Source organism: Neoarius graeffei, chromosome 3, assembly GCF_027579695.1.
Source record: "Neoarius graeffei isolate fNeoGra1 chromosome 3, fNeoGra1.pri, whole genome shotgun sequence".
NCBI lineage: Eukaryota > Metazoa > Chordata > Actinopteri > Siluriformes > Ariidae > Neoarius > Neoarius graeffei.
This window is the reverse complement of record NC_083571.1, coordinates 98,137,395-98,154,698: the sequence shown is the minus strand read 5'-3', so window position 1 is coordinate 98,154,698 and position 17,304 is coordinate 98,137,395. Positions and strand designations below refer to the sequence as shown.

General features: G+C 40.4%; 1 protein-coding gene across 1 annotated transcript in view; it reads left to right on the top strand.

The window, feature by feature from the left end:
* The window catches only part of mfsd2b (MFSD2 lysolipid transporter B, sphingolipid), a 57,172-nt gene that overhangs the window by 13,448 nt on the left and 26,420 nt on the right, over positions 1-17,304 (top strand). Inside the window, exons 3-6 of the mRNA XM_060917744.1 lie at positions 122-247; positions 537-661; positions 10,509-10,632; positions 16,138-16,216. Of these exons, the coding sequence (XP_060773727.1) occupies positions 122-247; positions 537-661; positions 10,509-10,632; positions 16,138-16,216 (454 nt within the window). The remainder of the gene's footprint in view (positions 1-121; positions 248-536; positions 662-10,508; positions 10,633-16,137; positions 16,217-17,304) is intronic.

The following is a 17,304-nucleotide window of genomic DNA, read 5'->3' as shown; positions in this document are numbered from 1 at the left end:
TCAAAATTTCACATCCTGTATGCTCCTGATCCAGCAATTAAATCCATAAATCTTACACACTTAATGTTTGCATACTTATAAATAAATGATTGTAAGGCCTGTGTTGTTTTTGTGTTTACAGACTCATCTGGATCAGAAGCTCTCTGTGTGCAGCAAACTGTGTTTTGCTATTGGAGGGGCACCGAATCAAGTTGCAGGAAGTGCAACTGCTTTTTTCTTACAGATATTTCTGCTAGATGTCACGCAGGTAGAGTGTACATGAATACATTAATGTACTCCACCATTACAGAAAAGAAGTGACTGCGACAAATGATCTTATCACTAATGCAGAAGATTTAATTAAAATTTCTATTATATAAAATCTAAAAATATCTGGAAGAGCTTCAGCCTCAGCTATGGCAGAGATTTTTGGCATAAAGAAGTACTTTGATGAATTCTGAGCTCCCAAATTTTTCTGTCGTATCATCACTTAGAAATGAGTGGCATTTATATATGTGTGATATAAGTGGTAATGGGAGGGTCTTTCCTTTCCCCAGATAAACCCATTTCAGGCCTCCCTGGTGCTGTTCATTGGGAAAGCTTGGGGTGCTGTTACTGACCCTGTAGTAGGATTCTTCATTACTAAAAGCAGATGGACAAAAATTGGCCGACTCATGCCATGGTGAGTAGAAGATTCTCTCTTTTCATTCAGGCAGGATCAGCATTGTAGCAGAGGCTCTTTATATACGTTGTATGGTCAAAAGTATGTGGGCACCTGAATATCCCATCCATATGTGTGTCTTCCCCAAACTATTACCACAAAGTTTGAAGCACACAAGTGTCTAGAATGTCTCTGTGGCTGTCGCTTTAAGATTGCCCTTCACTTGAAATAAGGGGCCCAAACATGTTCCAGCATGTCAATGTCCCTTTGCACTAAGCACAAGCCATGAACACATGGTATGCCAAGTTTGGTGTGGAAAAATTGAAGTGGCCTGCACAATCCTGACCTCAACCCCACTGAACACCTTTGGAAAGAACTGGAACGCTGGCTATGCATCAAGCTTTCTCACCCGACAAATCAGTGCCTGACCTCATTAATGCTTTCGTGGATAAATGGGAAAATCCCCACACCACATTCCAAATTCTAGCCTTACCAGAAGAGTGGTGGCTATTATTGTAGCAAGGTGGGGGACCACCTTTGGAATAGGATGCTCAACAAGTACAAATGGGTACAATCTTCAGGTGCCCACATACTTTTGACCATATAGTGTATATCAACAGCCTCTGCTACAATGCTGATCCAAAGCGAGAGAGATATGAATATCAAAAAAGCAAAGGCATGGCAGCACTTAATAAATTAAAGACAATCTGGAAGTTAAATCCCAGCTTAAAGGCAGCTTAAAATTAGCTTCTTCAGAGCATCAGTGGAAGGCGTCTTATTATACACAGCAGAAAGTTGGACTTTAATAAAGACATTGGAGAAACAACTGGATGGTTGCTATACCCAATTACAATGCATCACATTAGAAGAAAGAGAAGACTTTATTTATCACACGTACACTCAAGCAGAATGAAATGTCTCCTCTGCATTTAACCCATCTGAAGCAGTGAACACACAAGTGAGCAATGAGCACACACACACACACATATGCCCAGAGCAGTGGGCAGCTATACTACAGCACCCAGGGAGCAGTTAGGGGTTAGGTGCCTTGCTCAAGGACACTTCACCCCAAGCTTCCATGGCTGCTCCATATTAACCTAACCACATATCTTTGAACTAGGGCGAAACCGGAGCACCTGGAGGAAACCCATGTAGACACATGCAAAGAACATGCAAACTCCACATGGAAAGGCCCCCGTCAGCTGCTGGGTTCAAACCCAGAACCTTCTTGCTATGAGGCGACAGTGCTAACCACTACACCACTGTGTCACCCATTAGACATCACTTGACAAGACCACCAAACAAATGAGGAACTCTATAGCAGGATCATCAATCACATCATCAATCACAGCAAACCTTTGAGAATGCAGACTAAGATTTTGTGGCCATATTCACAGGAATAAGAACAAAGTTACATTACAGTTTTTGTTTTGGGAACCAAGGCATGGTAAATGAAGCAGGGATCATCCAGCAACAACATATACAGAGCAGATGGAACAATATATAAAGTTACCAAGAGAGGTGCTTCCCAATATAATGGATCCATGAGATCAATGGAGAAGGCTCATCAAACATGTACGCAAGTGTGCTCGATGACTATGTGTATTGTTTGTCTATATAGTATATTTCAATTTGTGTTTATCTGAAACAACACCCAAACACATCACACATTTTGTCCTCTGTTTATGTTTGATAAAGCTCGTACAAGAATTGTATCCTTCTTCCATCTTTTTTGGACAGTCCTTATATGACTGCAGACTTTACCTGTTGCACTGACTAGCAGAGATCAGAATGGGCATTAATACTGTCGAGTAGGATTGCTAAACAATTGCATCCTGGTTGGCTGATTAGTTGACACTGATCTGTGAGTCCCAATTGCTATTCCTGAAAGGAAATCCCCATATCACTACCATATCATTAAGATGTGGCATCAAAGTGTCTGAAAGGAAGCTGCGTCCCTTGCGCCACTGTGGAATGTGACAGCCTTGCCCAACTTGGACCTCAGAGCTTCTCAGCAGATAGCCCTATGTTACACTCCCGAAAATTTAGATAACACTCCAGATTCTAGAAGGATCCCGCTGTTAGGCACCAAGTAATCAGATAAGTGCATACAGTGCCTTGAAAAAGTATTCATACCCCTTGAACTTTTTCACATTTTTCCACCTTACAACCACGAACTTAAAAGTTTTTTATTGAGATTTTATGTGATAGACCAACACAGAGTAGCACATAATTGTGAAGTGAAACGAAAATGATAAATCTTCTTCAAATTTTTAAACAAATAAAAATCTGAAAAATGTGGTGTGCATTAGTATTCAGCCCCCCTGCGTCAGTATTTTGTAGAGCCACCTTTTGCTGCAATTACAGCTGCAAGTCTTTTGTGGTATGTCTCTACCAGCTTTACACATCTAGACACTGAAATTTTTGCCCATTCTTCTTTGCAAAATAGCTCAAGCTCAGCCAGATTGGATGGAGAGCGTCTGTGAACAGCAATTTTCAAGTCTTGCCACAGATGCTCAATGGGATTTAGGTCTGGACTTTGACTGGGCCATTCTAACACATGAATATTCTTTGATCTAAACCATTCCATTGTAGCTCTGGCTGTATGTTTCGGGTCATTGTCTTGCTGGAAGGTGAATCTCCTTCCCAGTCTCAAGTCTTTTGCAGCCTCCAACAGGTTTTCTTCCAGGATTGCCCTGTATTTAGCTTCATCCATCTTCCCATCAACTCTGACTAGCTTCCCTGTCCCTGCTGAAGAAAAGCATCCCCATAGCATGATGCTGCCACCACCATGTTTCACAGTGGGGATGGTGTGTGCAGGGTGATGAGCAGTGTTAGTTTTCCGCCACACATAGCGCTTTGCATTTAGGCCAAAAAGTTCAACTTTGGTCTCATCTGACCAAAGCACCTTCTTCCACATGTTTGCTGTGTCCCCTACATGGCTTCTGGCAAACTGCAAACAAGACTTCTTATGCCTGTCTTTCAACAATGGCTTTCTTCTTGCCACTCTTCCAAAAAGGCCAGATTTGTGGAGTTATAGTCGACTTATAGTTGTCCTGTGCACAGATTCTCCCACCTGAGCTGTGGATTTCTGCAGCTCCTCCAGAGTGATCATGGGCCTCTTGGCTGCTTCTCCGACCAGTGCTCTCCTTGCTCGCTCTGTCAGTTTAGGTGGACGGCCATGTCTTGGTAGGTTTGCAGTTGTGCCATACTTTTTCCATTTTTGAATGATGGATTGAACAGTGCTTCTTGAGATGTTCAGAGCTTGGGATATTTTTTTATAACCTAACCCTGCTTTAAACTTCTCCAGAACTTTATCCCTGACCTGTCTGGTGAGTTCTTTGGACTTCATGATGCTGTTTGTTCTTCAGTGTTCTCTAACAAACCACTGAGGCCTTCACAGAACAAGTGTATTTATGCTGAGAGTAGATTATAGACAGTAGGACTCTATTAACTAATTAGATGACTTCTGAAGGCAATTGATTGCACTGGATTGTATTTAGAGGTATCAGAGTACAGGGGGCTGAATACTAAAGCACACCACATTTTTCAGATTTTGATTTGTTTAAAATTTTGAAGAGCATTTATGATTTTCGTTTCATGTCCTTCTCTGTGTTGGTCTATCACATAAAATCTCAATAAAAAACTTTTGTGGTTGTAAGGTGGAAAAATGTGAAAAAGTTCAAGGGGTATGAATACTTTTTCAAGGCACTGTAAGTCCCAGGTGGTGTGCATCAGGACTGGAATCTCATGTGGAACCAGCAAAAATTGTCAGAGCAGGCTCTGTTTAGTCTCTGAGGGTGGGAACGGGCAGACACATATGAAGCTTATGGGACAAATAAAGGCCATGCTGATTAACACGGGAGCGTCGGGCATGGTGCATGCTCCTGAGGGGCTATGCAACATGTTTGCTTGATTCACTCATTTGTCTTCGGTACCTGTTTTATCCAAAGGTCAGGGACACTGTGGTTTAGAATAGTATTTATATTTTGGGAAAATTGAACCAACTAATTTCATTAGACAATATGGTCAGTGGGTTTAAGCAGAATTACTGTAATTGCAGGAGAGGTCAGGATTGGTCAGAATTCGTTAGTGGGTGGGAGTGGGATTTTTTTTTTAAAAAGAAATTCCAAAGAAAAACTCCCAGGAGAATTTATGTGAAACTTAACTGAACATCAAACTCAAACGTTCATTCTGTAAAATGATATTGACTTCGCTCTTTCATTAAAGGTGATATTATCTCACAGTAAGCATGATGGGTTCTTTGAACTCTTGATCCTCGGTGAAAACAGAAGTCTTAAAATGGGATATGTCTAGACAGTTCTTTTATTACAGATGTCTGTCATCTCCTCTCATACTTCACAATGTTCTTAAAACGTTAATGATTTTTACAAGCATGCCTTTCAAGGTTTTTAATTACACAGCAGGTCTTTCACTAAAGATGACAAAATTTGCAAATACATCCCCCCTCACCCTCACCTAAGAGAAATCCAGTATGATCAAATGGTGTAGCAGGCACACTGATCTCTAGAAACACATTTCTAGCTGTGTTTCTGGATACCTGTGTGCATGTGTGTGTGTGTGTGCACGCACACAGACACACGCGCGCATATTTTTATACAATCCCGAGTCCAAAAAAGTTGGGACAAAGTAGAAATTGTAAATAAAAACGGAATGCAATGACATGGAAGTTTCAAAATTCCATATTTTATTCAGAATAGAACATAGATGACATATCAAATGTTTAAACTGAGAAAATGTATCATTTAAAGAGAAAAATTAGGTGATTTTAAATTTCATGACAACAACACATCTCAAAAAAGTTGGGACAAGGCCATGTTTACCACTGTGAGACATCCCCTTTTCTCTTTACAACAGTCTGTAAACGTCTGGGGACTGAGGAGACAAGTTGCTCAAGTTTAGGGATAGGAATGTTAACCCATTCTTGTCTAATGTAGGATTCTAGTTGCTCAACTGTCTTAGGTCTTTTTTGTCGTGTCTTCCGTTTTGGCGGCACGGTGGTGTAGTGGTTAGCGCTGTCGCCTCACAGCAAGAAGGTCTGGGTTCGAGCCCCGTGGCCGTCGAGGGCCTTTCTGTGCGGAGTTTGCATGTTCTCCCCGTGTCCACATGGGTTTCCTCTGGGTGCTCCGGTTTCCCCCACAGTTCAAAAACATGTAGGTCAGGTTAACTGGTGACTCTAAATTGACCGTAGGTGTGAATGTGAGTGTGAATGGTTGTCTGTGTCTATGTGTCAGCCCTGTGATGACCTGGCGACTTGTCCAGGGTGTACCCTGCCTTTCGCCCGTAGTCAGTTGGGATAGGCTCCAGCTTGCCTGCGACCCTGTAGAACAGGATAAAGCGGCTAGAGATAATGAGATGAGATGAGATGACCACAGAACAGTTTTCCACTTTGCCACAGTCCATTTTAAATGAGCCTTGGCCCAGAGAAGACGTCTGCGCTTCTGGATCATGTTTAGATACGGCTTCTTCTTTGAACTATAGAGTTTTAGCTGGCAACGGCGGATGGCACGGTGAATTGTGTTCACAGATAATGTTCTCTGGAAATATTCCTGAGCCCATTTTGTGATTTCCAATACAGAAGCATGCCTGTATGTGATGCAGTGCCGTCTAAGGGCCCGAAGATCACGGGCACTCAGTATGGTTTTCCGGCCTTGACCCTTACGCACAGAGATTCTTCCAGATTCTCTGAATCTTTTGATGATATTGTGCACTGTAGATGATGATATGTTCAAACTCTTTGCAATTTTACACTGTCAAACTCCTTTCTGATATTGCTCCACTATTTGTCTGTGCAGAATTGGGGGATTGGTGATCCTCTTCCCATCTTTACTTCTGAGAGCCGCTGCCACTCCAAGATGCTCTTTTTATACCCAGTCATGTTAATGACCTATTGCCAATTGACCTAATGAGTTGCAATTTGGTCCTCCAGCTGTTCCTTTTTTGTACCTTTTAACTTTTCCAGCCTCTTCTGTCCCAACTTTTTTGAGATGCGTTGCTGTCATGAAATTTCAAATGAGCCAATATTTGGGGTGAAATCTCAAAATGTCTCACTTTCGACATTTGATATGTTGTCTATGTTCTATTGTGAATACAATATCAGTTTTTGAGAGTTGTAAATTATTGCATTCCGTTTTTATTTACAATTTCTACTTTGTCCCAACTTTTTTGGAATCGGGGTTGTATACTACCAAGGACCAAATGTCCCCAAAAAGATAGTAAAATCTGACAGTTTCAACCTTGTGGGGACATTTGGATGGTCCCCACAAGGAAATTGCTGTGGTGTTTTTTTTTTCAACAGAAATTAAAAAAAAAGCCAAAAAGTTTCCTTTTCATTACCAAGGTTAGGGTTAGGGTTAGGTGCAGGCACAGCATTAATTAACTGCAATAATAATGTCCATGGAAGGTCCTCACAAGGATAGTGAGACAAGTGTGTGTGTGTGTGTGTGTGTGTGTGTGTGTGTGTGTGTGTGTGTGTGTGTGCTTGTTTTTGTGGGTCAGTGATCCTATAGCTGTAGGTGTATCTTTTTATTTACAGTGGACATTTCTAGGCCAACCCATCATTTAAGCCATCTTTGCGCAACTTTCAGAACCATCCATTCATCCACCCCCGTCCTCCCCCCTCCCCAACTCTTTACTGTTGGTCCTTTGTGGGGGAAAAACAATCACTGGGTGAGCAATGGTGCTAGCTCACTCTGCAAATCAGGAGTCTGGACTGTGCTAGAACTGGCCATTCTTCATCCACATTGGCCACGTTTCTTTGTCCCTGTCTTTCTGAATTTAACTATAGCTGTTGCCCACAGTTTATCAGTGAATAACCTAGACATGAGGCAGAGGTCAATGAACTCAACTAAGGCTCAATGTGTTTCATTACCAGGCATTATAAAGGCACTGATTCATGTGAAGGGCTTTCCATATGATGTGGATATGAGAAAGAACAAAGAGCCTTGAGTTGCTTACTTGTAAAATTGTGTTGAGATGACTGAGCCTGCCTGGGCGGCACGGTGGTGTAGTGGTCAGCACTGTCGCCTCACAGCACGAAGGTTCTGGGTTTGAGCCCAGCAGCCAGTAGGAGCCTTTCTGTGTGGAGTTTGCATGTTCTCCCCGTGTCCGTGTGGGTTTCCTCCAGGTGCTCCGGTTTCCCCCATGGTCCAAAGACATGCAGGTTAGGTTAACTGGTGGCTCTAAATTGACCGTAGGTGTGAATGTGAGTGTGAATGGTTGTCTGTGTCTATGTGTCAGCCCTGTGATGACCTGGCGATTTGTCCAGGGTGTACCCCGCCTCTCGCCCATAGTCAGCTGGGATAGGCTCCAGCTTGCCCGCGACCCTGCACAGGATAAGCAGCTATGGATGGATGGATGGATGGATGGATGGATGGATGGATGGATGGATGGATGGATGACTGAGCCTTCCACTTTTCAGTCACAGATGGAAGGACTGAAATGCAGCAGAATTCATTTGGACCAAAATAGTAACTGCTGAGCAAATGCATACGTGGCTGTGGCTTACAGGGTTACGTTAGTGGACAGAAGCATCCTAACAAACACCACAGAAACCAAATTTCCCACATGCACAAATAGATCAGCATTTATGATAAACTCTTCACTTGTAGAAATTTGTAGCTGCTGCTGTACAGGACATCTGTGATAACCAAGCACGATTCACAAGGGTAAAGTGAGGATTACATATGCACCATTTTGATTTTATGCTCCTTTTGTTTCATATAACTCAGATCTGAAATTTCCTTTTGATAATTCTCAACAGACTTTTTAGTCAAGTACAGATGTGGACAGTAACAAAGTACATTTACTTGAGGACTGTACTTAAGTACACTTTTTGACTATCTGTACTTTACTTGAGTATTATTTTTTTTAAATTTATGACTTTAACTTCACTACATTTGAAAGATAAATATCGTACTTTTCACTCCACTACATTTCTATCAAGGTCCTCGTTACTCGTTACTATGAAGCAGCTTTGAAAGTGGATGCTTTTTCTTTTCTAAAACGTGATTGTTTTTTTTTCACAGGTGACACTGAGACAGCCGATCAGTAACCACTAGGGTCACGTCACGTCCATAGACTAGATAAAATCAAGTTCAATTATTTCTCTGCAGTGTTATTTGAACTTGATCAGTTGATGGCAGAATGGAAGGAGGTGGTTCTTCGTTGATTATAAAGATTCGTTTTGTTTTAAATGTTTGCTTTGTTTGCCAAAAATGAACCACATCACGGCCTACAAAAACTCGCCATCCAACCTGCAGAATCTTGAGGTATACACTACCGTTCAAAAGTTTGGGGTCACCCAGACAATTTTGTGTTTTTCATGAAAAGTCACACTTTTATTTCCCACCATAAGTTGTAAAATGAATAGAAAATATAGTCAAGACATTTTTCTGGCCATTTTGAGCATTTAATCGACCCCACAAATGTGATGCTCCAGAAACTCAATCTGCTCAAAGGAAGGTCAGTTTTATAGCTTCTCTAAAGAGCTAAACTGTTTTCAGCTGTGGTAACATGATTGTACAAGGGTTTTCTAATCATCCATTAGCCTTCTGAGGCAATGAGCAAACACATTGTACCATTAGAACACTGGAGTGAGAGTTGCTGGAAATGGGCCTCTATACACCTATGGAGATATTGCACCAAAAACTAGACATTTAGTAGAATTTAGCTAGAATAGTCATTTACCACATTAGCAATACATAGAGTGTATTTCTGATTAGTTTAAAGTGTTCTTCATTGAAAAGAACAGTGCTTTTCTTTCAAAAATAAGGACATTTCAAAGTGACCCCAAACTTTTGAACGGTAGTGTATAAATGTTTTATTCCAAGAGAAAGCTTGCAACAAAGTTGTCTATGCTTTTAGAGCTAGCAATAATGTTGCAATCGCTATGTAGTCTGGTTAGTCAAATTACTTTCTATGGATTTGCCCGCCAAGTTGCCGTAGCCTTGTCCATGGCTAACGTTTACACATAGCTAGTTAACTTGGACACTGTGAGTTAGCATGTAAAAACAGAGTTCCACTCACATGAATAACATTAACTTATCTGAAGTCCTTTCAGAAATGTGTTTTAGCATAATCTTGCCAAATAAACAGCCCTTACAGAAAAACCACATAAACTTCACATGTGATTTCTCACATGTGAAATATGTGGAAAATGTGTTTTGCACATGGGAAACATGTTATTTGCACATGGGAAATGTGGTTTTGGCCCAATTTTATGTGAATCACATGTGGGAATGTTTTACACATGTGGTAACTTGTTTTCCACATGTGCTCTACATGGTAACACATGTTACAAAATCTGATACCATGTATTCCACATGTTACCACATGTGGTAACATGTGGTCACATGTGGTAACATGTGAAATACATGGGAAATTCATGTGTTTTTTCTGTAAGGGAGAATGTAGAAATCTTTCTTTTCTAGCAGCATTAGCTACCCACTATGATCTCAAGTTTGAAAAGCGTTTGCTAGCATGTCAGGTGGAGCTTCACTGACTAGCTTGCTTAACGTTAAAACATCATGATGGCACAGCATGCGTTCATTTTGTGAATTCACATTTCTGCCTTTGGTAACGGCATTAGGTTTTGTAAGTGTTGTGGCAATAATACAACTATGCGTCGACAGAAAATGTACTTTTAATACTTAAGTATTTTTAAAAACAAGTACTTCAGTATTTTAACTCAAGTAAAAATTTGACTGGACAACTTTCACTTGTATCGGAGTAACATTTGACCAGTGGGATCTGTACTTAAGTAATGAAGTTGGGTACTTTGTCCACCTCTGGTCAAGTATGACTTATTTCTTGATTCTGTAATAATATTACCCTTATTTTTCTTTAGGATGGTGGGCTGCACACCATTTATCGTAGTGTCCTACTTCTACTTGTGGTTTGTTCCCCCTTTCATCAATCAAAGATACGTTTGGTATCTGGGCTTCTACTGCCTCTACCAAACTCTCATCACGGTAAGTTTTGGTCACCTGCTATGAATTAGAATCACATTGCAGTGAGAACCCTACACCAGTGAATCATAAAATGAATATTATTAAATCAGACAATTAATATTATTATTGCACATAATTATAATACATTTGCTGTCTCCGTTCCATGTGCTTTAATCGTTCTGACTGCAAATGAATTCTGGGCAAAATGTCCTATTTCTATTGTTGTTGGTGTTTCGAGATGTTTCACTGCTGCACACACTGTGTATCCTCTGTGTGAATGTTTTGCCGAGATAAAATGTGTCTCGCATTTTGCGATTCCGGAGATTGCTGAAGCAAGTGAGCAACAGTAACACGTGACTGACGTGGGGTGTGTTTGATCTACTTTTAACCAAAACAAGTCAGCATGGGCAAACATGGTGGACTCTGGTCTCTCACCAAGTAAATGCCAGCGGAAAAGAAAAGGAAAGCCTGTCTAGTGAGCGCAACTGCAAGATAGAGCAAGGTTAGATGACGTCATTTTTCTGGACATATCTTATTAGCTAGCGCTTAGCTATGTTAGCCTTAGCATGCTTGAGCTCGACTACACAGTAGCGAGTATGGAGTTACACACCTAATGTTTTGATCTTACAGAGAAAGAAACAATAACAAAAGCAGTAACAAAGAAAAGATATATTCGTCTTTTGTTTCATGGATCTATTCGTGAATGTCAACCACAAATTACATCCCTTTGACTCAAAACTCTCCGAGGTCGATGCAGAGTCACGATGTTTTCTGCATGTCGCCATTTTGGGGTGACACAGTTCCATAATTATGTTAATTAGTTAAACCTCCTCGTGTTTGGCTGTTTCCATAGGGCCATACTGTTTACCTCAAGAGGTAGGATATCTGGTCCCAAAATGGAGAAAAGCGACTGTCAGGACATGAAAATGATCACATCTTGTCTGCATGATATTGTTCTTGTGAGACATAGGAAAATACCATGCACAATAAAAAAACAAACAAAAAGAAATTAAATTTCAGATGACTTTGCAATCAGCACCTTTAACTTGACTTGGGCATAGTTGGCAATTAAAAATGGCAGAACATTTCAGACAGAGATGCTCCACTTGGTTTGGACATTGGTTCCCGAAAGTAAAGCATAAAGGTGATGGAATGTTGCATGTTCCCTGTCGTATTGGGCCTTACTTTTATTCAAAGGAAGTTTGTAATATTTAGTTCAAGGGATTTTCAGTGCAAAATGAAATGGGGTCTTAATGATTATGATTTAAAAGGCTCTATATTGGCCTTGCAAATGACTTTAGATGCAAAGAACACCACTGACCTGGCTTTGCACCTCACTCCCTCACTCACTATGTTTAGAAAGCAGACAATTATCCACAAGGTAAACTATTAACACTCAAGTTATATTATATGGACGATAATATAGTTCCACTTTCAAGTTAAATTTAGAAATACAGAAATGTCACGGGGCGGCACGGTGGTGTAGTGGTTAGCGCTGGCGCCTCACAGCAAGAAGGTCCGGGTTCGAGCCCCGTGGCCGGCGAGGGCCTTTCTGTGTGGAGTTTGCATGTTCTCCCCGTGTCTGCATGGGTTTCCTCCGGGTGCTCCGGTTTCCCCCACAGTCCAAAGACATGCAGGTTAGGTTAACTGGTGACTGGTAAATTGACCGTAGGTGTGAATGTGAGTGTGAATGGTTGTCTGTGTCTATGTGTCAGCCCTGTGATGACCTGGCGACTTGTCCAGGGTGTACCCCGCCTTTCGCCCGTAGTCAGCTGGGATAGGCTCCAGCTTGCCTGCAACCCTGTAGAACAGGATAAAGCAGCTAGAGATAATGAGATGAGATGAGAAATGTCACGCTTATTTTACAAGTGATTACTTGTAGCTAAGCTTGTATAGCTTATCAATAAAGTTTAAAGCCCTGTCGCTCTGGTGGGGAAAAAAAAGCAACTATGGACACTGATTTTTCTTGGTTGGCTGAATGCATTAGGGATATGAGGGAAATTATATGAAATTTCTTAAACAAGTGTGAATTAAAAATACATGGCTCATCACAACTCTGTCCGTAATGAAACTAGAACTTTCATAGTGTGTGTCCAACTCTCCAAGCCAGCTTCTTTGATGTGAATAATTTTTATTTCCATGATTTATTTGTTTGTGTCCGTCGCCAGATTTGCTTTTGGCCAAATCCACCAGCATATACTGGAATGGGGAAGCCGCTCCAAGCACACAAACCCATGCTATAATGACACGTCATTTTAACTCCTTGATAAGTACATGTTAGGGGTAGCCAGAAACCACCAGAGAGGGTAAACGCTGGTTGCCTCTTTTAGCATGTTCCATTGTCTTTAAGTGCAAGGCTGAGAACCAGCAGCTGTGTGCATTATCATTCGCAGTGAACCCAGTCAGTATAACACACCCACCTTTAATCACTCCATTATTTTTAATCAGACTGTTTGCTTTTGAACCAAACAGCATCTCTGAACGTGTCAAAAGTTGCATGCTAAAAGAAAAACCTTTTGTGGTTTCCTAGCCAAATGACATTGGTTTCTGTAATAGAACAAAGACTGGGCTGGGCAGACTCTATGGAGAGGTTTATTTTAGTAGATGTTTGGTCCACTGGTACACCACAGTGCTGACTTTATTTCTTTTTTTAATGTAAATTATAAAGCAAAGGATTTCAATCATATATATCTGTTACTGTATATCTAGTAATAAACTTCTCTAGAGATTTTGCAAATTAGTTGGCTGTCTCATATATATATATATATATATATATATATATATATATATATATATACAGTATATATATATATATATATATATATATATATATATATATATATACACAGGTAGTCGTCGACTTACGACCTATGCGACTTACGACCGATCGACTTTACGACCGTCTGGTTATGACTGGCAAGCGTTTCCCAGCTGAGCTAGCTGAGCGTACGACAGTTTCCGCCCCAGCTCCCGGCAGCGCCTCTCGCCACGTACAACAGTTTCTGCCCCAGCTCCAGGCACATGCGCAGTCTCTCTCGCGCTCTCTCGCGCACTCCATCATACAGTTTCCGCCCCAGCTCCTGGTTTATGAAATGAGCAACTCCTCCCACCAGCCCGAGCGCTGCAACAGCTGATGATGACGTAGACGACCCACAGCCAAGCACCAGTGATGCCAGCGGTCACTAAATTTTGTATTTTGCTATGTTTTACATTTGTATTTTGGTATGTTTCAAACTAAAATGTTTTCTATTTTTCACACCTGTATTTCGTATTTTTTGTTTTGCACATATTAAACGAATTGTACTGTACGCAGTGTAGTATGCAGCGTTTGACTTAAACCAAATAATGAGCCAAGGTAATGAAATAAGAAAATGTTGATAAAATAAGACTTTAAGATGATTACAATATCATTATACATCACAATATACTTACGTTCATTTAACATAGGTCGACTTACGACCAGATCGGTTTACGACCGGTCAGTCGTAACCAAACGCAGTCGTAAGTCGATGACTACCTGTATATATATATATATATATATATATATATATATATATATATATATATATACATTATCTGTAGCCGCTTATCCTGTGCAGGGTCACAGGCAAGCTGGAGCCTGTGTGCTATGGGCGAGAGGCGGGGTACACCCTGGACAAGTCACCAGATCATCGCAGGGCTGACACATAGAGACAAACAACCATTCACACTCACATTCACACCTACGGTCAATTTAGAACCTGCATTTCTTTGGACTGTGGGGGAAACCGGAGCACCCGGAGGAAACCCACGCAGACACAGAGAGAACATGCAAACTCCACACAGAAAGGCCCTCATCAGCCACTGGGCTCAAACCCAGGACCTTCCTGCTGTGAGATGACAGTGTTAACCACTACATCTGTGTGTGTGTGTGTATAAAACAGTTATTCCACAAAATCGAGTTGTACATGAGTTGATAGCTGACAAGAGGCGTTGTTCCAAGTTGGCTATAAGCCAATGTATGATGAGATTGAGTGGAATAGCTGTTTTATTCTATACACATTCACTGGATTTTGAGAAACAGAGCATTTTTATTTTTATTTTTTGCAAATTTGATAAATAAAAACTTCATACAAAATATACGACAAAATCATTTCCGCTTAGAACGTAAACAAACCAGCAATTTGTGAAAAAAATGCTATAATAATAATTCTTGAAAAATAAAAAAAAGATATGTTCTTACCATCAAAGACTTTTATTCTATATTTTGTTCCTTTTTTGGGGGGGTGTTTCTTCTTCCTCTTCTTCTTCTTCTACTTCTTCTTCTTTAGGTTTTTTTTGGTGGTTGAAGACCAACTTAAAGGTGCTTTACCACTACTGGCTGGGCTGGAGTGTGGAACAGGAGATATTGGGGGGGGAGACCCAAAAAAAAACAACAACAACAACAACAACAACAACAACAAAAACCCTATATTATTTTAGCTATTTCTGTTTCTTTTAAATACTTGATAATTTTTGGGGTTTTGTTTTCAAGTAGAGTTTTTATTTTGTCCTCGGTTGGTTCAGCAACACGCTCTGCCATTTTGTTTTACTCTAGTCATGGTACATAAGCTGATATCCTAGTAGTAGAGTAGCCAGTCAGAGCGTGTCATTGCTCATATCCAGTGAATGTGGATAGAATTTTATATATATATAAATTAATATGAATTAATTATCTGGATTTACCAGGTAATATGTTCTAAATGAATAGAAATGCAGATTTGGAGGTGCACAATTATTTTATTTATTGACGGCGATCCTGCAAGTTGCAACAAACATGTTGTGTGAGTGTGAGGTTTTTACTTTCATCCAACATGGGCGCAAGCATGAAAGGTTCAAGTATGAAGCTCAAACAAAGACCATCATGGTGGTCCTTATTAACTGCCTGGGTCATTAACATTTGGGTCACGGTGGTTTAAAGTAGGCTATTAAATTTTTTTTCTGTTTTCGGAAATAGAACCAACTAAATGGGCTAGAAAAAGTGTCTGACAGGTACAAAGAAAAATGTTAATTGCATGAACAGGTTTTTAAAAACCCACATATATTTGTGTTTTTTTGTTTTTTTTTGTAAATTGAGATCCATGGCCAGTGCTTGAATTGCTAATGTTCAGCATTCAGAAAACTTGCACCACATTATATACTTTCTCTTTATATTATTTTTTTACTTGCTTTCCTCTCACATAAAAATAATTACGCTCATATATCTCTACTTGTAATTTTATTGTGCTCATAGAGATGCTGATTTAAGAACAAATTATGCTCATTGTATAAGCTGTATACTCATTAACTCATATGTTTCACCATTTCTGCTCATAGCACCACATTGAGCTTTGCATAGATCTTTCCTTATTCTACTATTCTTATCCATTTGTATTTCTAAAGTGGTCTGCCCTTTGACCATGGCGTGCATGCTCACATAACTCACTGTAGATTCTTTAAGATCCTTTTCTGGACAAGTGTGGCTCAGTAATGATGATTTCTCTCTCTTGGTTTCTTTGGTTTTTGCAGTGTTTCCATGTGCCTTACTCAGCACTGACCATGTTCCTGAGCACGGACCAGCAGGAAAGAGACTCAGCTACAGCATACCGTAGGTTTACCTTTTAGCAACATAGCTCGAGATTGTCATATTGATCATTTTTACAGGAAGTTAGCAGAATTTGTGATATTCAACACAACAGTAAAAATATACCCAAACATATTTTTTTCCACGAATGTATAAACACCACGATCAAAGGGTAAACTTTCAATATATATAATCTCATCTCATCTCATCATCTCTAGCCGCTTTATCCTTCTACAGGGTTGCAGGCAAGCTGGAGCCTATCCCAGCTGACTACGGGCGAAAGGCGGGGTACACCCTGGACAAGTCGCCAGGTCATCACAGGGCCGACACATAGACACAGACAACCATTCACACTCACATTCACACCTACGGTCAATTTAGAGTCACCAGTTAACCTAACCTGCATGTCTTTGGACTGTGGGGGAAACCGGAGCACCCGGAGGAAACCCACGCGGACACGGGGAGAACATGCAAACTCCACACAGAAAGGCCCTCGCCGGCCCCGGGGCTCGAACCCAGGACCTTCTTGCTGTGAGGCGACAGCGCTAACCACTACACCACCGTGCCGCCCAATATATATAATGTTTAACATTAAAAAAGTTTCACATGCATCAGCTGGGGATTTATAAATGAATTAAAGATAGTACTCCATCTTATAAGCTACATTATAAACACTACTAAGTTCACTTTTTCAAAAATCTTCGTACCTCTTTTTGTATAAACACAACTTCAAACATCAAACTATCTAGCACTATTTCTCATCTAATAAGAACACTTCACCAAACAGAGGACACCGGACAAAAAAACCCCCCAAAACATTAACTAGTGGCAGTAGAATATATGCATGATGAACCATGAAATCATTTTCATTTATTTGTTTTGTATGGTAATAATTTGTATATCTTTATTGTGTTTAACATGGTTAATAAGTAGTTAATAGGATTACCCACCCAGAACTTTCAAAGCTAAAACCAGAATGGCATACGTCATATAGATATTGTATACCATATATACAGTATACAGTGCCTTGCAAAAGTATTCATCCCCCTTAGTGTTTGTCCTGTTTTGTTGCATTACAAGCTGGAATTAAAATGGATTTTTGGAGGGTTAGC